This window comes from Podarcis muralis, chromosome 5 (assembly GCF_964188315.1).
Source record: "Podarcis muralis chromosome 5, rPodMur119.hap1.1, whole genome shotgun sequence".
Classification (NCBI taxonomy): domain Eukaryota; kingdom Metazoa; phylum Chordata; class Lepidosauria; order Squamata; family Lacertidae; genus Podarcis; species Podarcis muralis.
In genome coordinates, this window is record NC_135659.1 from 101,892,377 (window position 1) to 101,917,549 (window position 25,173).

Here is a 25,173-nt window from a genome sequence, read left to right on the forward strand (position 1 = left end):
GCTGCAATATAAGAATGAGATCATTGTCAGCTTGCAGCATCTGGAAAAATAGCCTTGAAAAACTGTGCTTTTTATTATTTTATTATTTATTGAGTTTATATACCACCCTATACCTGGCGTTTCTCCTTAGACTACTGCTGTGTGCCATAGTATGCTAAGTGAGATGTTCCACTGTTGGGACCAGCAGCCATAAATGGACTTTCTGTATATATTTCAACAATTACGCTTAATACGGGCAATAAAGAGCTTATTGCCTGGACTGCTCTTGCGTCTTGAGCTGTTTATCCATCAGGGCAAATTTGCTTGCAAAAGCGGCCTGTTTACAACTCTGCTGGAAGTGTGCTGGGCAATTGGTTTAAGGCAGGAGTTCAAAATCTCAGAGGTATTTTGCCTGCATAATTTTTACTCCTGCCATTGCTGTGAACCAATGCATGAGAATAAGTAAATTATATTTTAAACTTACTTCCCAGGTTGTTGACTTTGTTAATCAGGGTAAGAAAGGGAGAGTCAGTTGAGTTGATAGCTGGACTTGCTCAAAACAAGGTTTCATAGCCTAATCCCTGTGCTTTTAATGTTGCAGCCAAGGATGGGACCCCCCTCCCTTTGGTGTCCTCTGCTCTGGGCTGTTATTGGGGGTCCAAGGATTGCACACACATGAAGGAAATGGATGGTTGGTGAAGGAATGGCCGCTACTGCTTCAACCATGATGGTCCCTGGCAGGGCTTCGCTGCCCCACAGGGGACTTTCCTTGCCAGGTTCCAGCGCCCCCTTCCTGCATAGAGGCTGGAATCCCCCCCCCCCGAGTCCTGTTGATTGCATGGGGGCTGCTTTTCGTCTCCTGTTTCTGCCGCTGGGTCGGCAGGCCGTGGTGTCCCAAGAGTCAAAATGTCATAGAATCAGAGAGCCACAGAGTTGGGAGAGACCAAAGGGGTTAAGGTCTCACAGCTAATGTGTCGGGTTTTGGGGGTTTCTCAAAGGCGCGCACCAGCCAGAAGAAGAGGACGTCACACAGTGGAGATATAAGAAGAAAACTTGTATTAAAATGCACATGAAAACAATGGGGCTGAGGCCCCGCTGTGCTCAGGCTCCCCATTCCACTGCTTGGCTCCATCCTCCTGCCAGGCTGCTACATGGCTAGTCATGCTCAGGCAGAGACATTAATGGGCTCAAAGGCTTTGATGTCTTGGAATTTGTCACAGGAGAAATTCACCAGCAGCTGCTTCGTCCCACTCTTGCTGGGCTTGACCTCGAACTTGAGGCGGGTGCTCTGCTTGGCCTGCAGGGGTGGCGCGCTGCAAACAAGGAGCAAAAGGAGCCAGTCAGCTGGTGCTCAGGAGGAGCTGTGGGCCTGGCATGGGGGTTGCCTGGCCCTCCTCTGCCCTTCAGGACCCCAGGGCTAGCTCCTGCAGCAGCAGCTGCCAAGCCAGAGGCTCTCCCAGGCCCTGCCCACCAGGCAGGTCTCCCTCTCACTGCTGGGTTCCCATGCACAGGCCAGGCTGCTGCTTCATTTGCTTTTCACTACTAATTAGATCAAGCACAATAACTCTGAGTTGGGGGGGGGGAGCAGTGGCAGAAGCAGGTGCTTCCCCTGCAGAAGGACCCACGGCTGGGAGGGCAGCTGCCAAAGGGACCAGAGCAGGGGGGTTGGGGCTAACGGGGTTGGACATGCCATGATCATTCAGGTGGACCAGAAGGTAGAGCCTGAGGTGCAGCCAGTGGGGGGACTCTGAGCCTGGAGACACGATGGGTGGCAGCCCTAGGCTGAGCATGATGGACCGACTCGGGGGGCGGGCAGTGGGTGCTGAGCAGTCTCCCATTACCCCTCACCTCCCTCTCAGACCACCCTAGGAAGAGCAGCTCTGGACGGCCCCTCCCTCGCCCCATCACCTTGTGGCAGTGGCAGCAGATGGCAGGAAGGGTATGGGGGGGCGTATGCCTGGGAATTTATCCTCCTTCTGATTTGAGGGTCAAACTAAATGTTCCCCAGTTAAGCAGCTCAGGCTGAAGGTAGCCATGAGCTCCCACATCCACGCCAGCCAGGTGAGGAGCCAGCCTGGGCCCAGCTGAGCACACAAGTGGCTTGTGGGACCTTCAGTTTGGAGCACGGGTCCCTCTCCCCACAAAATACTTCCACATCCCATCAAAGCTTGCTCATTAGGAAGCAGGGACCCAGTGTCCCAATTCCTCTCTAGAAGGGTCCTCCTTGAAGTCTTTCTTCTAAGATCACTTTTCTTCCTCAGAGTAGTTTGTCCCCATTGGCTGCCCAGCCTCCTCCTGACTTTGGATGTGCCAAAGAAACAGCAGCCCTGCTCTGCCTTTGCCAGTTCCTGGCTGGAGTGTTGAAAGGCAGTGGGGACACCCAGCCCCAGCCCCACACAGCTGCCACCAGGTGGGGTGAGTGACAGCACCAGTGCTAAGCACTGCCTGGGGTGGTTGGCAAGCCGGGGGGGCAGGGTTACAAATGAGCAGTTTGAGCAGTGGGGTGCTGGGGGCAAAGATTTCTAAAGGGTGGCTGAAGCCCATGTCTGCAGCAGAGGCTGCCTGTGCACAGCGCTCTCTCTCTCTCTCTCTCTCTCTCTCACACACACACACACACACACTCGATATTCCCTGAAGCAATTTCCGAACTATTAAAAGACACCTCTGAAGCAAAAGGGGCCCCAGCCTCTGTCACTGACAATTCCTGGTACACATAGAAAAGTTGCCTTGGAAGGTGATAGGAAAGTGGGCTGTGACTCTTTTGGGTAGTGAGCAAAGGAAGCCCCACATGGCCAGGAAGACACAGGAGTCCCTTCTGGGCACCCCTTTCCAGACCCCCCCCCCAGGGAGACTGGAGCCCCGACTTTGCCTGCTCTGGAAGTGCAGCTGAGGATCTGGGAGGTGGGGGCACCACAAGGGAGCACCCCAGCAGCCACCCCCAGTCCTGGGGAGGGGACACGGCACCCCACCTGTCTGGATGTCCCAGGCACTTACTCCAGCTTGAGCTTCTCTGCCAGCAAGTCACTGCCCTCTGCCTGCAGCACACAGTCCTTCACTTCTTCATTGAGAGGGTTGGTGAAGACCACCTCCACCTTCAGCGGCTGGTCCACTTTTGCCTGTCCCAGCACCTGCCCAGAGAAAAGCCCCCATTGAGTAGGAGGGCCACTCCCCAGGCCTCCCAGGGGGCAGGCCAGGGGGCAAAGCCAGGAGGGCACAGGCCTCCAAAGGCATGCCTGGGAGGGCCATGCACCGCCCAGCAAGCAGAGAGAGAAACTTGAGGGGCAATTCTGTGGGCATCAAGGCAGGGAGGCACTCAGGAGCCTCTCCTGGGCACAGAGGCAGCTGAGGAAGGCTTACTTTCAAGGTGACGGAGGGGTTGCTCAGCGTGATGTCTCCTTCCACCACGGCTTCGGTTCCCTCTGAGAGTTGGCACAAGGCTGTGGCTCGAATCATGTTGTCTGGCGTCAGGTGTTGCTGGTACTCAGCGTATGAGATCTTGAGAGGAAACTTTTTCTCTGAAAGTGACAAGTAACCAAAGGGCCTTCCATGAGATGTGGGTCACGCAAGCCGGCAGGGGCAGCACGCATGGAAGACCTAATTTGGCACCCTGCCTCATGCACATGCACTGCATCATAGTTGCAACACCTTGTGGCTCAGCGGCCGGTGCAGAGGAACCTCTTGCGGTGCTCAAAATCCCCCTGGGATGCCAGGAAGAACCCCAAAACGTTGCCCTTTCTTCAGGGGAAGGTGAGTCCCATAGCCCTTGGTGGAGAACAGTCAAGGCAGGAACTTGGCTAGCTGGGGGCAGATATGGGGAGCAATGATCCCCCTCTTCCGTGTCCCTTGTCCCCCAACATTGCCCATGGGTGCAAAAAGAGGAGCCCCCCATCTCTTGGGGTAGAGCAAGTGGGGAAAGGGGCAGGCCAAGCACAGAGGTCAGGACACACCAGCAGTGGGAGCTCCTTGCACCCCAAGATCTGAGGAGGTTGCTGGAACTCGCCATCCCCCACCCCAGCAAGCCAAGAGGGAGACCTATGAGAGGTGCCTCTGCCACCCCCACCCCCCACCTGAGTGGGGCTTCTCCAGAAGGCCCGACTGTGGCTTGTGGGCAAAGGAGGAGGAATAGGGGGCATTGGAGGCTGCCCCCTTGCTGTGGGGAGCCCACAAAAGGCATACCTTCTTGCGGGCCCAGAGTCACTGCGAGAGAGTCCTTCCAGACTTCATGGATGGGCTTCCCATTGTAGACGATGGACCAGGCGGTCATCTTGGCCGTCAGGCTCCTGGCCTCGGAGGCAAGGTTCTTCAGGGTGAAGACCAAGTCAACATCCTGACCAACCTTTGGCTCAGGGCTCTTGGACTTCAGAGTCCCTGAGAGGTTTGGGTTCACAGCTTCCGGACCCTTGGCAGATATGGCATTGAACGTGTTCAGGTTCAGCTTCTCACTGGCCTTTTTGAAGACGGCTCTTTCCTTCTCTGAGCCTGGAAGAGAAACAGCAGGTGGCAAAGCCCAGCGGGGCTGTTAGGCCCCAGTGCAGGACCCGTAGGGACCAGCAGTTGCATGAAGGGCACCTTCCCTCTCCTGCCCCAGGCCAGGGGCTCTTGAGGCCTCAGCCTCGCAGCCATCCTAGCAGTGCAAGGCCTGGTGGCACAGGAGAGCTGGGGTCCTGAGGGCTGGCATGGGGCTCTGGTCTCAGGCCTGGCTTGGGTGTGGCGCATGGACTGAAAATCTTTGCCTGCCCTCCCTCCCACTCATTGGTGGGCAATACCACCCTTGTTCCGCCCTCCCTGCCCTGGCCAATCTGCTGACAGGGCACCCAAAGTAGCTTCTGGGAAATGCTCTGAGAAACACCTGAGCCTCCATGGCTGTAGCCAAGGGGCAGCGGGGGGGGGCATCTCCCCCCATCAAGCAAATCCATAAAAATATTTAACTGAGGTTCTGCCCCCCACAAAAATACTGGCTCCACCCATGGGAGCCTCCCTCTGCGTTGCTCTCCTGAGGGGCCAGTCTTGTCCTCACAACTTGGGTAAGTGCTCATTTCCTTGGCAATGATCCAGATCCCTGAACATTTCCAGTTTCTGTCTCAGTTGGCATGCCTTACCTTCTGGGTATTTATAATTGTTGGTGACATCCTGGCGGGCATAGCTGCCCACGGCCTTGGTGCTTGTGTTCTGGCCAATCGTCTTGGTCTCAGAGTAGACCTTTGTTTTCTTTCCCGTGTCCATGTCATACGTCCAGGTGACGCGGTCGGCATTGACCTCTGCATAGACGAACGGGCAATCGTAGTTCAGGTCGACATCTCCTTCCTTGATGGCCTTCAGTGAAGCTGGACCGCACTGGAAGATGCCTGCAGGAAGGAAAGGGAGGGAGAACCAGTGGGCATTCTGCGCCTCAAGGCCACATGCAAGAAAACAGTTTGGGAGGGGGCAAACAAAACCCCAGCTAGCAGATACATTGAAAACAAAATGAAAAGCATACAAAATAAACTTTCATAGCAAAGACCCACTAAGTCAGCTGGGAAAGCCCGTCAGAACAAAAATGTCTTCAGCTGCTTCCAGAAAGTGCAGATCATGGCTGCCTGTCATATCTCAACAGGGATGCTGCTCCACAGAAGAAGGGCAGCCACACTCAAAGCCCTCTTCTTTACAGGTCAGTTGCTTTTGGTGAGAGCCATTGTCTTTGGGAGTGAGAGGAGGGGCAGAGAGAGAGAGGCAGGAGGGATTTTTTTAACTTTCAGGAGAAACCTCCTGCCAGCTGCAGCCACCTACTGGGCAGCCAGTGCCAGATTTACATAGCTTGGGCCCCCGAAAAAAAAAAATTAAAGGAAAAAACAACCTGAATGTACATTTCCAAAATATAAGATAAAAAACAAATAAAATAAAACCTACATACATCAACAGTGTTTTGTGTTGTGTATGGACCTATTAAAATTAATCAATTTTATGTATATTGGTAATTCAAAATTATTTTGATGTGAATGGACAATTGGTTGTTGACAAAGGACAGCTGGGCATATAAAGGGCCCCATTCCCTTCTGTAACTTAGGGCCTCATCAAACCTAAATCCAGCCCTGTGGGCAGCAAAAGGATAAGATGGTCTCTCTTGCAAGGAGCCTGGTCCCAAGCTGTATAGGGACCGTATATGTAAGTGCCAAGGCCTTGAACTTGGCCCGATAGCAGAATGGCAGATGGTGCAAATTCCAAATGTTGCTGCTGGTTGGTCCCTACAATCAACCTTGGTGTTCTGCCCTCCACATAATCTTTCCTTTCAAAAAATACATATTATTGTACACGGCACTCCAGCAGGTTTCATAATATGATGGGCAAAAGGTCCCCCTGCTTAAATTTCTTTAAAAATTAATTCCATTTTTCATTCATTTTCCTTCTGTCATTGACTGCTCCCACAAATCCCCCACCAGGATGACATTGCAGCAAAAGGTTTGCCAGGCTCCCTAAAATCGGTAAATGTAAAACAAAACTATCAACATTTAATAGTGAATGATACAAAATTATATTTAAAAAGAGAATAGCTGGTGGGAAACCTTGAGAATCACTGTTCCTATAGCACTGACTCTTCCAGAAACACTGGGGGAAGAAAAATTGTGACTCCCCCCCTTTTTTTAGACAACAAAGGTAAGCTTCCCTAAAACGAGAGCCCCTGGACCTCTTTGTCTGAACTTTGGCAGGTTTCTTAGCCAAGGGCGGCTCCCAGTCTCAGGTTCCCAGTTGCCCACATAAGACTGGGAGAGGAAGGGGGCTTCTCCCCACCTGCCCCAAATGCCAACAGCAGCCCCTGAGGAGGGACCACTGCCCTTCACAGAGACATCCTCCTCTCAGGAGGGGATGCCTCTTATTCCAATTCTGCCACAAAATAAACAAGCAACCTTCTTTTGCTCCCGTGAGAAAAATAGCCCTTAAAGGTCTTGTGGGATGTACAACATTCCTTGTAATGCTAGAGTGGACATGCAAGGGAATGTTTGGTCCAGCCAGTTGAAACTTCCTGTTCCTCCTGGCCTGGAGCATCCTTCCTCTTGCATGTGACCAGAGGTGGGCATGACCTCACCTGTCCAGGTAACAAAAGGACGAGTCATGCAGCACTCCCTCCCTTTTTTCCCTTCTCCTTTTGTCTGCTTCCAGCTAGGACTGCTCTGTTGGCTTTCAGCCAACAGCAGCACAGGGATATGGGGTAAATCCACGTGTTGCTATTTGTAACTTTAAGTCTTTAAGCCTTCAGGACTGATACTGTGCACTGCCTGAAAGTGAGTAAACTTACTTTTTGTTGACTATGAAGAGGATTGTGGTGTCTTTATTCTTTTAAGAGGGATTTAAAAGGGGATCTTACCAGGAACATACAATTCACTCTGAGGCAGATTGAATTGCATAATAGTAAGAGGTTCTAACGAGCCTGCAACCAGTTTCTGCTGTGCATGAGAAGGGGAACGTAACTCTGCTACATAAGGAACTTGCTAGCGCATGTTAGGAAGATTATTAATAAAAAACATATCCTCTCCTGCCACCCTGAACATTCCCACAGGTCCCTTGGATGAAACTCCCCTGGACGAATCCACATGAAGCTTGGCAGGCTTTGGATTCCACTCTGGAGGAGATCCTTTGCCTGCAAATGTCATCCACCTCTGCAAAAATGCAGGTGGGGCATTATTGCTGATTTTAGATTTCCTATTATAGTCAAGGGGTAGGGGACAGAGCTTGGGATTTAGCAGATCAGAATTGGTCCCAAATAGTGAATTGAACTGGAACAACACAGAGCCTTTGGGTCGCTTCCAACACTACAGTTCTTCGATTCTGCTGCCCGCCACTTAGCCCCTCGCCAAACCTGGGCATTTCTGCCACGGGGAACAGTGTGGCAAGAAGGCAAAGCACAAATCAGCCCCCCCCCCCAGTTCTCACCTGTGCTCCTCTCCTGGGGAGTTGCATCCAGAATTTGCCACCCATTGAACTGGGAGCCAAGGTCCGGCCGGACAAACCAACCTTCATTCCAGACATGGAAGTTCCTGGGCCAGAGAATAAACAAGCCTGATGTGAAGGTTTGCAGTGAGATGAGGGCAGATTGTGGCTTCCACCACGGCAACTTCCTCCTGCCAAGGGAGGCAAGGAAAGGACCAAGAGATCCCTTTCACCCACCCACCCACCCAGGGCCCTGCCTCTCTGTGCAGAAATGCCACTGATGCTGGTGAGGTGGGGGGGAAGAGTCAGGCTGAGCTACCAGACACTGTCGGAGGCAATGTTCAGGGGGTTCCCAGAGCTGTCATAGTACTCATCCACAGTCAGGCTTCTGTCGGTGTCGTGGGCAGAATTGAAATTGGAGATCATGCGTGCTGCAATTCCCAGGCATCGGAGGACTGAGAGGGAATGAGAGAGAGAATATGAACTTTGTGAGGCTGTTCCTCAGGGGCAGAGGCAATGGCTGCAGAACACTCTTGGTTGAAACATCAACTTCTCAGGCAGGTGCTCTTGGCTCTGTGGCCTGTGAGCACTCCTTGGGAGACGTTGCCCTTGACCCTGTGGGCTGGCGCAAGAGCAAGCATGGAAAGGGGAGCGGTCCCTGGAAGGAAGTAGAGCAGTGGCTGCCATTCCCACTCAGGAGTCTCCTGTGACGAGGACTGGTCTAAGGTGCTGGGTGCGAGAGGCAGGTGCAAAGTTGAAACTTCATCACTAAATAGATGGCTGCCTCATGCCCCATTGCCCTCTTTGTCAGGGCCAGCACTTTTTCTGCCTCCTCACACACCTGAAAATGCCAGGGGGACCCAGCAGAGCGTATCAGACTACCGAGACCACCACCTGGAAAGAGCCCCACCAGGGGAGTTTGCAGATCCAGAGAGGGTGACGCTTTTCTCCCCAGTCCCAACACACACAAACACACCCAGCCTAGTTCCATGCCTAGGATCCCAGGCAGAAAGGGCCACAAGTCTGAATCAAAGCTCAGACCAGAAGCACAAGGGCAGGTCGCTCTGAGCCATGAGGAGGAAGGGGAGCCGTGGAGCAAAGGGCTCTCTGGATCCAGCTATGGCTCCTTCTCCTTACTTCTTGATTTACCGGTGCAGCACACCCTTCTGTCCTGCTCCTAGGCCTGTGTGTGATTGTGACCCCTGGACTGGACATTTCACTTGCCACAATTACATCAAATGATAGGAACATAATGAAATGTTGAAGCAGAAAAGCATGGAATCATGGAGCTGGACGGGACCCCAAGGATCATCTTTCTTGTGCAACCCCTTGCAATGCAGGAATCTCAGCTCAAGCATCCTGGACAGATGGCCACCCAACCTCTGCTTAGAAACCTCCAAGGAAGGAGAGTCCAGAACCTCCTTATAAAAAGTAAACACTTGTTTGACCTCAGTTATTTGACACAGAGGGGGAAACCTACAGATACAGTCCAAAAGGCACACAGGGAGTTCTGCATGTATGGGAGAAATTTAAAAAGCAAGTGGTCCTCACTGACCGGGTGCAAAAAGAGATTGTCATCCGGAGGAGCCCTGGCTGCCTATATAAAACACTATAGCGCCCCCCTTACCTGAGAGTAAGGCCCACTGAACTCAGTGCAGCTTTCTTCTGAGTAGATAGTTCTTTACTAGATGCAAGTCAGCTGCACCAAATGACCCCGTTCAGCTAGGCCCTGCGCCTTGCAAAGCTGAGCAGACGCTGCCAACAGGCCTTGTGCCCCTTGGCAACATCTGAAGACCCTGATCTATCTGATCCAGTGCTGGGTGGATTGGACCCTGTGCCTTGCAGAGTCAGGCCCAGGCTGCCACTGGGCCCAGCCCAGGTGGCAGCTCTGGTTCGCCCAGCCCTACCCATTGCCACCCCACCTGACCTGGGGGTTCTGGATCGGTAGCTCTACTGGTCAAAATAGGAGCATCAGCAATCGCCCTCTCCTATCAGAAACATCCCAGGACTGCTCCAAGTAAAGACATGTGGCAAAAAGGAGTGCTAGGCCCTGGTGGGCCTCCCCCTTACCCACTTGCCATTGACCAAGCGCATAGCTAGCTAATCAGGATTCTATATGTGCCCATTTTTCTTCCCTTCTCACTTCCCTCTGTGGCCCCCTAGCCTCGTGCTATGCCCCCCCCATTTATGCGATTTTCACCTGTGACCCCCTTGGAATATCCTTAGAATATCCCCTTGGAATATTGTAGAGAATTTTCTGTGACCCCTTGGTTGTGGGGGTTTGTAGTCAAAATAACAATGTATTATTGAGGTTGAGTAACTCTAGAGACTAGGGACGTGGCTGGCGCTGTGGGTTAAACCACAGAGCCTAGGACTTGCTGATCTGAAGGTCGCAGTGAAGCGGCTTAGTCATGCTGGCCACATGACCCGGAAGCTGTACGCCAGCTCCCTTGGCCAATAAAGCGAGATGAGCGCTGCAACCCCAGAGTCGTCCGTGACTGGACCTAATGGTCAGGGGTCCCTCTTCCTTTACCCTTAACTCTGGAGACTAACAACCACAGTGCTGCAAATTTCTGGTTAGACAGATTGCAAAGAAAAGCAATGTAATTTGCAGACACAGAGCTCTGTTTGACAGCACTTCCCTTGAGTTCTCTAGCAGGAAAAAGACAAAGGGATGTAATTTTTTTTACTTCCTCCTGCTTCAGAACTCATTATCTTTTCCGCCATGCTTCTGAGGCAGATGGACGTCTGTCTGGTCTCTCCTCCAGTGGAGATTCCATTTTTGACCTCAACTATGCATTGTAATCTAGAAGCAGAATTTGCCTGTTTGTAACTGCTGGAATCAAGTGAAAGACTTTATATAAGTACTATTTTACATGTGATTCTTTTATTAAGAGGGAGAAAGGGGGAAATCATATATCCTATCCTTCCCACAAAATCCATCCAGCAATGGTTCCCTGGGGACTCTGGATGTTCTGGGGGTGGTGGGGGCAGCAGCAGAGAAGCTGCTTGCAGCAAAAGCCATTGGCACCCATTGCACTCAGCCATCCGTTTTGCCCAGACTAAATGCTTGCTGCATGCCTGCCACCTGTGGTTTGGCTGCTGACCAGAGGCAGCAGAGCTTGCCATGAAAACCCACAGCTGGTGCTTGAGCTAATTCCTCACCCCAGCGGCTTGGTGGTGCATGCCAGTGTTTCAGGCAGACCTACCTGTAGTCAGCACTCCAGCAAAGACCCAGCACTGCCCATACAGGACAGGTCTAAATCCCGAGTCCTTCCATTTTCTCAAGATGTCCACGCTTCCATTCCAGCTGCTTGGACTCTCCCCACCACTGTAATTCCCACTCCAGTTTCCTTGCAGGACTCCTCTGTCGTCATTGCTGTTGACCTGCAGCGGGGAAGTTGAGAGAGGCTAATGAGCTGCTCCCCCTTTTTTGCACAGGCTGGATTGGACCAGGGAGCAGCAGGAAGGGAGTAGCGGGCTGCCTGCCTGCCTTCCCCTTTCCACCCATGATCCCACCTCCACATCCTTTTGCAAAGTTAATAGAATCATAAAATTGTAGGCAGGCAGGTGAGAGCCCCCTCATGGCTCCTCTCAGGGACACTCGCTCCTATCCATGGGGTGGGTGGGAGGCTGGCTCATGCTGGGCTTTCCTTACCATGGCGCTGAGCACCCGCCCAACGTATTTGGGGTCATTTCGTCTGCGCACGTCAGCAGTTGGGTCCTTGCGGTAGCTCAAGCTCCGGTCTAGGATGTCAAGGCAGATGTCCAATATGCCCTCTTGAAACTGAACACAGAGAGGAAGACAAATGAAATGGTTCTTCATCCTCTGGCAGCATCACCCAGTGCTACACACATAACCTGGAGCTCCCCCTTCTGCGTTTTGAGCCACTCCAACTATGAACTGGTTGAAGGAAGAGAGCAGGTACTATTTGTTCCTTCCTCTGCAGGAGAGGAGGGGAAATGATATCACACAGAGCCCTCTCTACCAATTGCATTTCTATGGTCTGAGTCGGCCTCTCATCAATACAGTTCTGTGGATTTAGGGCCTTCTCATGTGTTGGGGGAATTACTGGCTTGTTTTGCTTTTGATTTTCTTACTTATTTTGTGTTTTCATTTTGTATTTTTCTGTGTTTTTATGTTGTGAACTGTGATCTTTGGAAGAAGGCTGATATAAAAACTTAATAAAATAAATAATTAATATAAATATGTGCTTGTGAGGTTTGGCTGCTAATCTCTCACAAGGCCTGGGTGGGCGAGAGGGGCCCACGGTGGCTCCGAAGGTTTCCTGCCCCCCTCCCTCCCTTGGGAGTAACCCAGACTGTCCCAGAGAATGTTCAGCTTGTTGAGACGACCCAGGCCAGGGGCTCCTCCTTCTCCCTCTCCCCCCCCCTCCTGGGATTGCCATATGTCCTCTTTTTCCAAGACACGTCCTCTTTTTCATGGGTAGAGCCATCATCTCCCCCCAAAAAACTAAGTTTTGGGTCTTTGGGGGGATTTTTACAGCATTTTCCTCAAAAAGTGCCCTAAGTTGCCATACTTCCGGAGTTTTCTGGACATTTCGCCAATTTGGCGAAAAATCCCCCCAGACACCGTTTTGACAGTCCAATTCACGGACGTGTCTGGGGGAAAACCGAGACATATGGCAGCCCTATCATGGTGATCCATAGCAGTGGCGTAGCGTGGGTTGTCAGCACCCGGGGCAAGGCAAGTAATTTGCGCCCCCTAACCCCCAGATGTTGCGCCCGGTGCGGCCGCCCCCCTTGCACCCCCCACGCTAGGCCACTGATCCATAGCTAAAAGCAGAAGTCGACAAATGTGTCCCGTTTTTTGCTCTTCAAAATATGGCAACCCAAAGACCCCCCAGGGACCGTCCAGCCAGCCTCGGAAGTGCGCTCTGGTCGCGGGGGAGGAGACACGAGGCATTGCCATCCACACCTGGAATTGAGGAGGAGCTGGAAAGGTCCTTTGGTTTCACACCCAGGACCCATTTTCTCTCTCTTCTGCTGAGAAAGGGGGGACGGGACGGGATTTGGAGGGCGCGCGTGTGCGCGTAGCTGAGCTCCAGTTGCTCTGGGCATTTCTGGACGGGGCCGGTAGCGTCTCTCCTAACCCCTCCCCACCCCGGTCTCCAGCCCCCGCCCAAAGGCTTCCCCCTACCTGGCCAAAGTTCCACCCGAAGCTGGAGATGCGGTTCGCGCTGCCCACGAAGACGACGCCGAACTCGGAGAGGACGTATTCCTTGCGCTCCGCGTCGTTGCCCATGAAGACGTCGTCTCCTGCAAACGAAAGAACCGGCCGGTGTTGAGGGACCATTTGGGTGGGGAAGAACTAGGAATCCCCAGTACCTCCTTGGGACGCCCCCAGCCCTCCTCCCTGTAGCTGCAGGTGGCCCGTCCTGTCCCTGTGCGCCTTGGGGGCAGGAAGCCCCCCGGCGCCACCCGGAGGCCGCTTCGTGCAGCTGGAAGCACCTAGTCAGGAGGAGGAGGAGGAGGAGTCTCGGGTCCCCACAAGAAAAGGCCGGGGGCCGAGGGGGCAGTCGTCGGGGGGGACGGGGACGGTGCTGTGGGTTCGGGGGCATCAGTCACTGGGGGGCCGTGAGTTTTGGATTTGTTTTCGCTCTTGTTTTTATTAAGTATTTCGTGTTTCTTATATGTTTATGTTGTGAACCACCTTGAGATCTACGGATGAAGGGCGGCATACAAATTTAATAAATAACTAAATACCTGTCGCCCAGGGGTTAAAGAGCAGCACGAAGGTGCCGAGGTGGGAGGCGCCGGCGTTGGTTTTGATCCCCAGCCGGTAGCGCCCGATGGCGGCACTCGCAGGGCTGGAAATGGCGATGTTCAGGGAGCCCGAAGCCGCCGGAGAGTCCTGGACGGCGCCCCAGGAGCCGCCGCCGGGTGCGGCGCTGGAGATGCCAAACGCCACGCGGGTCTTCTCGTGCAGGGCAGAGGTCGATCCTGGCAGCAGGAGGAAGGCGGTGAGCTTTGGGCATAGTGGAGGTCACATCTTGGGCAGCCCAAGAGGCCCCTTCGACATGGAGAGCCAAGGAGTCACCCAGCTGGACTCTGCATTTCGGTGGCGGCTTACCTGTTTCGACGGTGAACGTGAGGCTGCCTGGAGCTGGCGCTGCTCCGCCGAAGGCCAGAGAGATAGAGAAAACTTGTGCCCGTCGCACCACCAGCTCGGTGCCGGGGTACTGCTCGGTGTGGTGCGCGCTGCCATTGGCTTTCCGCTTCCAGTCAATGTTCGGCACAGCTGCAAAAACGGGGACAAGACCACGGAGGTTGAGGCAGAGAGGCTCGCCTGCGCCTTTCCGAAACAGGTCATGCCCTCGCAGCGACCCAGAAGGCACCCTTCAGTCACAGGGCGCTCCTTTCCCTGAAGACCAAGAGCCAAGGGACCGCCTTTCCTAGCGCCCCTTTCCCTCAGACCGGCTGGAGAAACGCGCGTGAAACGGAGCTCTTGATGCTCGACTTCATCGCATTTGACACCAATGCAAATACTGTAGATCTCCCGTGCGAGAGGAGGAGGAGATCTGTGGCAGCTGCGGAGTTGTGGGCAGGGCAGACCCTCCACGTGGCGCTGCGGCACTTCGGCAAGAGCAGCCGCTGCGGAGCAGGGCAGCGCAAGGGCACCAGCCCGCCTGTCCCGGCCTGGCGCCAGCTGAGCTCAGTCGCTTTCTGCGGATTCACGCAGGTTGGGTTGCGTATACAGAGCAGAAACCGTCGTCTCTGGTGCCAAAGTATTTAGTCAAGGGATGGATTGTGACTAAGCAAAACCACTCACGATTATGAGGGCTCAGCACTTGCTGGGCAGCTCCGGACCGACCTCTCTTAGCGCCTGGGACGGGACCGGGCGGACGAGCAGTTCAGGAGGGGAGGGGGGCACTCGCCCAGACTCTCGCCATGGCAGCCCGGCCACATTCTGGATGCGGCCAAGCCTGCGCTCTCTCTCTCTGTGCAACCGTCCCTCGTGCGTCCTGCATCGCCCTGGGAAGACTCCAGGCCCCGCCGCTCCTTGGCCCGGGGTGCGGAGCGCTTGGGCTGGGCTGCGGACCGAGGGAGCTGGGCCCCGAAGCCCAGCCGCCTTCCGCAAGCGCCGTCTTGCCCTGCCCCCGCCTCTCGCTGTAATTACGGCTCTTCAAACGGGGCGGACAGCGCGCGGAGCGTGTCCCGGTGGGGAGAGGGCAGCCCCAGGTCCCAACCCAGGAGGCAGCCGGGGACTAAAGATTTGCCTTTGGGAAGCTGCTGTTTGGCGGCGGACGCCCCATAACGGAACTGCCGGAGCCTCGTTGGTCCCCCGAGCTGGCGAGGCTCCTCGGAGAGAGCGCTGTCACTGGAAGTCCAATGGACGCCTGCTGAAAACTTTTCCGCGCTGCCCAGCTCAGGCAGACAATTAAGACACCACCTTTCAAAGGCTCATAGAACCGTAGAGTTGGAAGGCACCCCAGGGTCATCTAGTCTACCCTCTGCATTGCAGGAATCTGTTGCCCAAGGTGGGGCTGAACCCATGACCCTGAGAGTAAGAGCCTCATACTCTACGGACCGAGCGATCACTAGAGAGGGAGTTCCAAAGGCTGGAACAGACACCATAATACTGTAGTTAGTGGAGGATTCCTGTGTTTAGATTTCCATGTGCTTTTAACTGCATATAGATGTTGTAAGCACAGGTTCTTTTTGTGATGTAGTGGTATATGCATGTTCCTTGGGGTCAGGATAGAGGTTAACTTTCCCCCATCAGGCGATCAGCCTCTCTGCTCCAGCCCTGCCCTGCCCAGGGTGGTCCCCTTTCCCATCCATGTCCTTGATCAGCTGGCTCTGCTTTGCTGCCGGCCCACGATGAGCCCAGACCACCCTCACCAGCCCCTCCAGGCTGTGCTCCCAGCAGCAACAGGGCTGGGGGAAATGGGCAGGGCTGTGCCTAGCCCCTCCAGGCAGGGGGGCAGGTGTGCTGGGTCCATCCGAGCAAGGTGGGGTGCATGGCTAGAGGAAGGCCAGCCCCCCAGAGAGATGCAAAGGCTCTGCCTGCAGAGGAAGAGGCAGGAGAACCCAGCTGGCTTGTATTCTATTAGCTGGTGCTGTGGAGGGGTAGAGGAGAGGGCAAAGGCAAAGGCAAAGGCAAAGCCTTGATTTGCTGGCATGCCCAACAGGTCCATGAAATGCTGGCCAAGCCTTCCTTATTCGCACCTGCCCAGCCCTGCAGGCAGCCCATACTGGGGCCTTGCCCAGGGCAGCTTGTACTCACCAGCCATGCTCTCTCTTGTTCTGCTGCTCTTTGGGTCCTCTAGAGAAGCTCCCAGGGATAGGATGAGTCTCTCAAGGGGCTTGGAAGCACCTTATATGCAGCACACTGGAGACTCCTCCTTTTTGTCCATGGTGGGCGAGGCTCACAAGCCACACCAACAGTGCTGCAACCTTTCCTGCCATGGGAGGGGCAGGCAGGAGTGACTCTGGGTGGCTCTTCACTCCAGGAAGGCTGATGACAGAAAGGGTGCATGCAGCAGGGAGTCATTTCCAGGTCAGAAGGAAGGGGCCTGAATCAGCCACCAGGAACCTTTCCCCTAGTCTTTCTAGGAAGGCCTTGGCACAAAGCCCTCAAGTGGCCAGCCCTCTGGGGCAGGTACACGGGCCTCTCTACAACTAGGGCATCTCTTAACTCATGCAGCCATGAAGCCAGCATTTCCCACTGGGGAACAGCTCGGTGGTGCAACCTCATGAAGCTGCACTCCTTCCTTAACGCTAATTCCTTGCTGCATCCCGCACTCCCTGCATGTCAGACACTTTGCCAGCTGCAGTTCTGCTGGGTGGGAGGCAGCGGATGGCTGCAGCTGCCTGTGTGCAGGTCAACTCTTCCCTGAACTTGTTACCAGAGAAGTCAAGGCCATTTCTGACAACAGCAGGAAGGCACCACCTCCTCCCTCCAATACGCCCATCCCAGCACAGGACTGATGACAGGCCTGTGGCAACAAAGCACTCAAGGAACCCACAAAATCACCTCAGAAAGGGTCCCTTTCCCTCCCACCCTCTCTCCAGTATTCTTGGGCAACCCACATGCAGAGAGGCTCAAAGCTTCTTATGTTAATAGGCTTCTTAAACAACTGATGCATATTCACACACCAACTTATTTTTGCTGCCACACATGAAACAGCCTGGCTGGAACCTCCAGAGCTGGCTCTTCCTGAGCATCTTTCTTCTCTCAGCCAGTGCTGGGACCAAGCAGGCAGGGGAGCTGTGATGGGGCCTGCGGGCTTCCAGGATCCGGCCATTTGCCCCAGTGACCATCATGGCAGTGACTAAGAAGAGCTTCCTTATGTCAAAACCCTCCATGAAAGATTGTGTGGCAAGGAACAACTATCCATATGCATTTCTACTCATGAGACGGATGTGACTCCCCTGAGTCACGAGCTGATACATCTACCAATTCTTCCAGGGTTGCAGTTTCACTCACGGGAAAAGCAGAGGGAACCCTCTTCCTGCTAATGGGCCTTCCGACTGAAACTGGAAAGTAGCTCTCTTTCTACAGGGAGTCAAGACAGAGCCTTGGTGCCACTCGGGAGCACATGGCAGGCCAGCCTTCCCTGCTCTTCCTCTCCTTCTGATGCAGCGGTGCCATCCCTTTGCCCAACCAACATCTCAAGACAGCAAGTCCTCTGACCAATTTGTGGACTGGGCATCTGTACAAGGAACCCATGGAGAAAGCCTCACTTGGGCAGGCACATGGCAAGGTCTGGAGCAAGGGGCCCAGGAGCTGCCTTCTCTCAGGACGGAGCTCAGAAGCAAAGGTGGGCTCTGCTGTTGGCTCCACTGTCCTCCAGGCCATGGCAGAGGAAGCAATGCTGGCATTTCCCGGCTCACCTCACAGTGACTGATCCAGCCAGAATCTCCTTTATGTTGCTCCATTCAGGCTGCCTCAGCACTGAGTGGCAACAGAGGCCAACGGCAAGCAGATTATTATGAAGGGCCACACCCTGAGCTGATGGTTTTCCTGTCCGGGGAATCTTGTTACATCTAGTTCTGCATGTTCACCAGTGACTGCCAGGGATAAAAGTGTGGAAAAGATCACTCCTCCCAAGGACTGTGGCTCACCCGCTTACCTGGAGGGAGGGGCAAGGAGGGGCTCAAGCAAGGGACGACCTCTCTCTCTCTCTCTCTCTCTCTCTCTCTCTCTCTCTCTCTCTCTGGACGACGTCTCTCTCTCTCTCTCTCTCTCTCTCTCTCTCTCTCTCTCTCTCTCACACACACACACACACCCTCCAGTTGCCATCAGGTTAACTGGACAGGCTCATTCCTGCCACAGAATCCCAACATCTTCAGCAGACCTTCCACTGCCCTCGGATAAGGAGCACCTGGGGTGGGGGGGCATGTGCTAGCCTGTGGCTACTGGCAGTGAGGTTGGCAAGCTTGGGGTGGGGTAAGAGGAGAAAGATTGCCTTTGCCACCCTCTCAGTGCTCTGTCCCCCAACAGAGATTCTCCTAGACCAGGGGTCTGCAACCTTTAAGACAAAAAGAGCCACTTGGACCTGTTTCCGAAGAAAAAACAACAACTGGGAGCCGCAAAACCATTGCGACATTTAAAACAAATATATCTCAGGAGCCGCGATCTGACAGCGGGTGGGAAGGTGACGTCGGGACGGTGCGTGACTAATGCACGCACCGCCCCCATGCGACATCACAGCCAGTACAGCGCCCGCCACAGTGAGGAGTGTCGGGGCGCACAATGCGCCTCCTCCCCTCGCTAGTATCCGCCCCAGAGCCGCGGCAAAGATGTAAAAGAGCCACATGCGGCTCCGGAGCCGTGGGTTGCAGACCCCTGTCCTAGACCTTATTGCAGGTAGTGAGTTTGCTCAGATCCTGGCCACCCTCCTCCCCTGGCAGTTCTCCAGGAGAAGGTACAGTTGTTCCCACCTGTTGATGGAGCCCCCCCCCATACTCTTGGCTGCCCTGACACTGGCCTTGGTCCTGGGCTGGGCTTGCTCTGGCCCTCCACCTCCCCCTGGGCTCAACTCCTTGTTTCCAAGCTACTCTTGGTCTTGTGCCTTGTGGAGGGGCAGCAGAAACCCCCTCCCAAATGAAGGGGCTCGGGAGTTTGGGAGCCTTCCTGCCCCTTTGGCCAGAGATATTGCCCCACTTCAGGGTGACTCGCGTGACACAGTTATGAAAGTCGGATGGGGAGGAAATGCTGGAGCAATCTGGCCCCAAGTGAGCAAGAGCGAGGGAGGAAGAGCTGCTGGGGCAATCCTGCTGGGGAAGGGATGTGCCAACCCCGCAGTTCTTGGCTCCTGCTCAGCCCCTGCTGGGGTGGACAGGCTGACTGGCCCACGCACCCCCAGGATGATGCTCACAAGGCCAGGAGCAGATTGGGTTGGCTGTGTGTGCGTTAACCAATGTGAGGAAATCTTTAACCATCAAGAGGTTGCTGTTTGAATTGCAAAACAGCTGACCCAAAGAAATCCTGTTCCTTGTAAGGATCTGGCCACGGGTTCAAGGTGTGGGCCAGGACTGGCCACCCCCTGTTCAAAACTCACCTTAGCCACAACCTTGCTGCCCCCAGCTCTGATGGCCCTCGGGCTTCGCAGGGAGAGTAGACTGGAGTGGTTCTAACAGTAGTCATAGCAGCAGCAGCAGGGACTCTCAGAATTATAGAGTTGGGTGGGGTCCCAAGGGTCATCTAGTCCAACCCTGTCATAGTCCCGTGCTGCTCAACCATGGCAGAGCTCAGTGGCAGGAGAGGCCAGCCGACCAGCCGAGTCTCAGGGGGTACTTGTCTGGAGGCAGAGTCTATATGCAAGGTTCAGTCCAGTCCTAAGGTCAGAAGTATCTCAGTTCATGTAGTCAGACAGTCCGGGGTCAAGAAAGCAGAGAGCCCAAGGTCACAAGAGGCAAGAAGCAGCAAGGTCTGGCCAGGAACGACAAATATTGTTTCCAGCAACTGACTGAGGCTGGAAACCTTGCTGAAGAAAGCTGGAGCCAGCTGGTTCTCATCGGGAGCAAGAAGGCTGATCAGTGGCAGGTGGCGTCACTCTGCCTTCTGCTCCTTCAGGCTGCTGCTCAACAGGTGAAGCTGATTCCTGGCCCATGGCAAAATCCCTGCAATGCAGGAATCACAACTAAAGCCTCCCCGATAGTTGGTGATCGAGTCTCTGCTTAAAACCCCCAATTGTGGAGCCCAGCACCTTCCAAGAGAGTCTGCTCCACTGTCCAACAGTTCTTACCCTCAGTGTGTTTTCTCCCAATATTCCCATGTTTGTAGGCGATTTTGCCTGATAAGACACTTCTTTGCAAAGTGCTCCCCCCAAATAATGGATTTTTGTATGTTGTTTTCACCAATGCATGCACTTTTATGTACACTTGATTACTGTATGTGCATTTTAGTACACATTACTTGGCTGGATAACTGCATTCCAAAATTTGGGGGGGGGGCGAATTTTAAAGGATAGCTGTGTTTGAATTCTTGCAAGGTTTGCTTCCCCTTTCAGTGGAAACTGAATCGAGTTTCTCCATCTACAGAGCTAGGGGGCTCCTGCAGGTGGGAGAGGCGGCTCCTGCTGCACCCAGATACTCCACTGGACTTTCCTGGGTGCTGCCAGGGCGGGTGGGGGAAGAAGGAAGTTTTTCTCAGTGGCAGCAGCAGGGCACACAAACAGCATTTCTAATGATGGTGAAATTTCAGCTCTGCTTGCTCACAGAAGGTGGCTGTTTGTGAGGGACGGATCTCTCTCTCTCTCTCTCTCTCTCTGCTGAGCCACAGCCAGGCCTCTGGCTGGCCCTTCCTCTTTTTCAGCCCAGCTGCTGGCCACATGCGGGGTACCTGAGAGCCTCTGCTGGTCTTGCTCCACTCTAGGTCATTTCATCCTCTTTTGAGCTGCCTGCCATCAGGAAGGTCTGGTCCAGAGGACATAACACATGTGGATTCTGAAATGATTTTGAAGACAACATCTCACACCAAAGCCTCCTGCCTTGAGATCACAGCGGATGGAAGCTTGGATAAGTACATAAGACAAGCCTGCTGGATCCGGCCAATGGCTCATCTAGTCCAGCATCCATTTATTCATTGTCTTGCTCTCCCACCTCGTTTCTCCAAGAAGCTCAAGGTGATATATGTACCTGGTTCTCCCCTTTCTCATTTAATCCCCGCAACCCCATGAGGTTGTTTAGGCTGAGAAGCCCCCAAGGTCACAGAAAGCTTAATGGCCAACTGGGGATTCAAACCCTGGTCTCCCAGTCTGACACTCCTAGTCTGACACTCTAACTAATATACCACACTGGTTCTCATTTCCCACTGGGGAAACTAGGAAATCTCTGCTCTGAGAAGAACTCTCAGGTAGACAAAATCTTTTGAGGTGCTTAAAAAAATCAGCCATGTGCTCCTCTTGCTGAAGCTGAGAGCATTGGAGCTGAGCACTTGGTCCCGGTGGCAAAAGAGCCAGCAGACCTCAGGCTCAGGGCAAGGCTGGCCCTGAGACCGGTGTCAGCCGAGTGAGGCTGGGGTGTGCCTACGACGGTATTCCACGAGTAATTTAAACACTTTTTTGAAATTGTGTTTTTAAAGGATGTGACCAGTTTTGCAACTTCAATAATTTATCTGTAACTTGGAGAAATATTTTCTCTAAAAGTACTTGAACAATTAAAAAAAACCATCTGTGGCAAAAGGACAAAGAGCTAACACTTCATGGGCAAGTGCTGAACATATGGCAACGTTTGTTGGAAACTGTGGGGGAAAGCTTTTCTGGCAAAGAACCTGTGGCCAATGTAACATAACCGATGTGACGTGACAATTCAAGCCACGTAAATGTTTCCAAAGCAAAACCCTGTGTATATGACACTTCACTCTGCAGTCATGGGTTGAAGGGGAGCATCAGGTCTACGTGGAAGTTGTAATGTGGAGAAACAGACCCTTTGCTTTAGCAACACCCTAATGATTTGTGACTTTTCAACCCAATGTTTATTATCGTTTACAGGGAAGACAAATGTCAAGGAAGTTCTCTTTCTCAAGAAGAAGAGAATTTCATACCAATAAATATTGTATTGTATCATTTGGCCAACCAATTTCCTTTTCAGTTTCCCAGTTTCAACAATGTCAGAGATGCCAGCTGACACCAGCACTCCGGGACGGCTTTCTGCTTTTGGAGGACAATCAGTTTCCATTGGGACATTATTCCGTGTCTTGGTGCCGCTTGTTTTAAATTATGTGCCAAATTCATGTACACTTTATGTATGAGACAAGCTTCAACCTGCCACGGGGTTGTACTTGTCCTCTGAGGCAAGTTAAGAGACTTTTGGCTCCCCAAAGGATCTCTCGATCCTCTCGATCTAGAGCCTGTGGGGCAGCCTTGGCCCACCAGTCTTCCTCCATTGGGACCGTGAGGCCATTATTCTAAGCTTGTATGATCCTTCTTCTCAGTTCAGCAAGTAAGAAAGCAAATCTATAGGTACAATAAGGGGTCATTAACCTATTCTCTAATTTCTTGGAGTGATATCTAACTGAAGTTTAGAAAGAAAAGAGAGAGAAATCCTGAGTCACATGTTGTTTTAATCAAATGTAAAATGCCATTTGGAAAACTGTTGCCAGATAATGAAACTAGAAAATTATCTTTAAAATGAGATAGAACACGTTAACAACGTGAAGATGAAAAATGGGTTTGTAAGTTGAAATTTTAATGGATTTATCTAGTAGCTCAATTTATGCCTCAGTTTCCCTGCTGAAATTTAAAAAAAAATAGGAAAGAGTTTTAGGACACACTTTCAGAGTTAAAGATCAACAGCAATTAGAATATACGGTGCAGTTGTTCACAGGTCAGGATAATCTACCAATTTACCAGCTGAAATCACAGTAAAACACCCCAGGCTTTCTTGAGCATTTGAAGGCTGACTGGACAATGCCTCAAACTGAGATAAGCAACTCTTCATCAAGGATAATAAAATGTGAGAAAATGTTGTTTCTCCAGAATTTCTGGAAGGCAAGAAAAGGCTTGCTGCTGTTGCTGCAGTCATCCCCAGTCACTGACAAACTCATGGACAGCAGGACCAACTCCCTTTCTCAATATCTTCTCCCTGAAGAGCTGACTGGACCCACTTAGCTAAAGTTGCCCCATGGCTGGTCGCTCCTGAGACTGCAGCTGGCTTCCTATGGCACAGAGGAGCCCCTGGCCAGAAAATGACTTGCTTCTCATCTTTGTGATGCGTCCAACAGTCTTGGCTCTGAAATGCCCCAGATTTCTGCCCCACGGGTCAACTGAGGAATAACCTCAACTTCAAAAACTCTCAGAGGCGGCACCACAATATCCCCACCCTTCACTCTGGTAAATGCAAACACTGACTGCGCCAAACTCCAACCATTCCAAAGACCATTTTGGGCAAAAGAAATCTCTGGTTAATTAAATCTATCAAATTGCTCCAACAAATGCCTGCTTGATTGCCATTTGTGCTTAACTGCTCAGTTGCCAAATACGTTTAAATTGGTCTTGGTGTAATTGACACATAACTGTTGCTTATTGCATACTTCCCCAAATGATTTCAGCAATCTCCTGCCAATTAGGGTCTGGGAAAACAGGTTCCTGTTGTCCGTGTGTAGCAGCCACAATGCCCGTGCCATGCTATTTTGTGTCCTAGGCAAGGCTAACTACACACACACTAGTTAACTTCAATTTTCATAACAGATGTCTTGTAGAAAAAATGATAAGTGCAAAACTTGAAACTGCCTTGGTCTGACCACATCTGGAATACTGTGTCCAGTTCTGGGCACCACAATTCAAGAAGGATGTCCACATGTGGTAGATATGTAAAATAGTTTAAAAGTATCGGGAAATGATATACAATGCTATATAACGATAATGATATATGATGAGATGAAAAAAAATGTTTAAAAACCTTTTCCCAAATACCCATTCCTTTTGGGAATGGTACATATTAGGGACGCTTGTGGTGCTGTGGGTTAAACCACAGAGCCTAGGACTTGCTGATCAAAAGGTCGGTGGTTCAAATCTCCACAACGGGGTGAGCTCCCGTTGCTCAGTCCCTGCTCCTGCCAACCTAGCAGTTCAAAAGCACATCAAAGTACAAGTAAATAGGTACCACTCTGGCGGGAAGGTAAACGGCGTTTCCGTGCACTGCTCTGGTTCACCAGAAGCGGCTTAGTCATGCTGGCCACATGACCTGGAAGCTGTACGCTGGCTCCCTCGGCCAATAAAGCGAGTTGAGTGCCGCAATGCCAGAGTCGGCCACGACTGGACCTAATGGTCAGGGGTCCCTCTACCTTTACATATTTATGTATGCTACTACAGCAGCTAGGATTTTGTTAGCTCAGAAATGGCAGGTGAGTGAGGTCCCAAATAAGGAGGGTTGGCAATTAAAAGTGATGGAATATGCAGTTAGCTGGTCTAACAAGTGAAATAAGAGAACAAGAACAAGTATACAAAGAGGATTGGAATTTTTTTGTGTAGTATCTGGAAAACAACTGTAAACATGTGAACAAGTTAGTAGGATTAAGGTAAATTCAATAGTGTAACACATAACAAAGGAATAATAAAGGAATAAGGGAGTTAAATAGATATATGAGAATATGTGGGGTAGGTGGGAAAATTAAAGGAACCACGGAAGGGGAAGATGGGAAGTCGTAGATGACTGGTTGGTTTTAAAGAGACCTGGTGTTCATCTCTATGGATGTGGGTGATCTGACACTAAGTAAAAGCGAAACAAAAGAAGTGTCATGGTCAGATCACTTCCTGGTGCAACTGGACTTCTCCACAACCCTTCCCCTCTGCAGGGAGGTGGGACTGATTCGGATGGTCTGTCCCCGCCACTGAATGGATCCAAGTGGTTTCCAGAGGTAGGGGATGTTTTATCCCGTGTTGATGGCCTTTCAGCTGATTTCCTGGTAGCCCGCTAGAATGTGGGGTTAACCAGGGCTATTGACTGTTTGGCTCCGAAGCGCCCTCTCTGATTGCATGAGGCCCAGACAGCCCCATGGTTTTCACCAAAGCCGAGGGCAATGAAACAAGTCGTTGAGACGGCTAGAGAACCAGTGGCAGAAAACTCATTCTGAATCGGACCGGACATGGGTTAGAGCTCAACGTCGAGCCTACCAAGTGGCGATAGTGACGGTGAAGAGGACCTTCTTCACCGCCTCTATTGCATCTGCAGAAAACAGCAGCAGGAGACTCTTTCAGGTGGTTCGCAATCTAAAAGCCACCTTCACCATTGGGGCCTGGTAAGGACCCAAGATTCCGTCTAGTCAAGTTGCATGGGATCAATTCCAATCTGTTACCTCCCAGGATGTGGACAGGCTCT

The 25,173-nt window shown here is 52.4% G+C and overlaps 1 protein-coding gene across 1 annotated transcript; it reads right to left on the minus strand.

Annotated features, from left to right (window-relative positions):
• Positions 1-1,018: 1,018 nt before the first annotated feature.
• LOC114599917 (protein-glutamine gamma-glutamyltransferase E-like) lies at positions 1,019-16,216 on the minus strand. The gene is made up of 13 exons (XM_077929507.1): positions 16,133-16,216; positions 13,976-14,143; positions 13,609-13,845; positions 13,043-13,161; positions 11,540-11,668; positions 11,091-11,268; positions 8,201-8,336; positions 7,885-7,988; positions 5,079-5,324; positions 4,156-4,458; positions 3,337-3,494; positions 2,974-3,107; positions 1,019-1,292 (listed from the first exon to the last, which is right to left on the minus strand). The coding sequence occupies exons 1-13, from the start codon at positions 16,137-16,139 to the stop codon at positions 1,145-1,147; spliced, it is 2,067 nt and encodes a 688-aa protein (XP_077785633.1). The 5' UTR covers positions 16,140-16,216; the 3' UTR covers positions 1,019-1,144.
• Between the last annotated feature and the right edge of the window lie 8,957 nt (positions 16,217-25,173).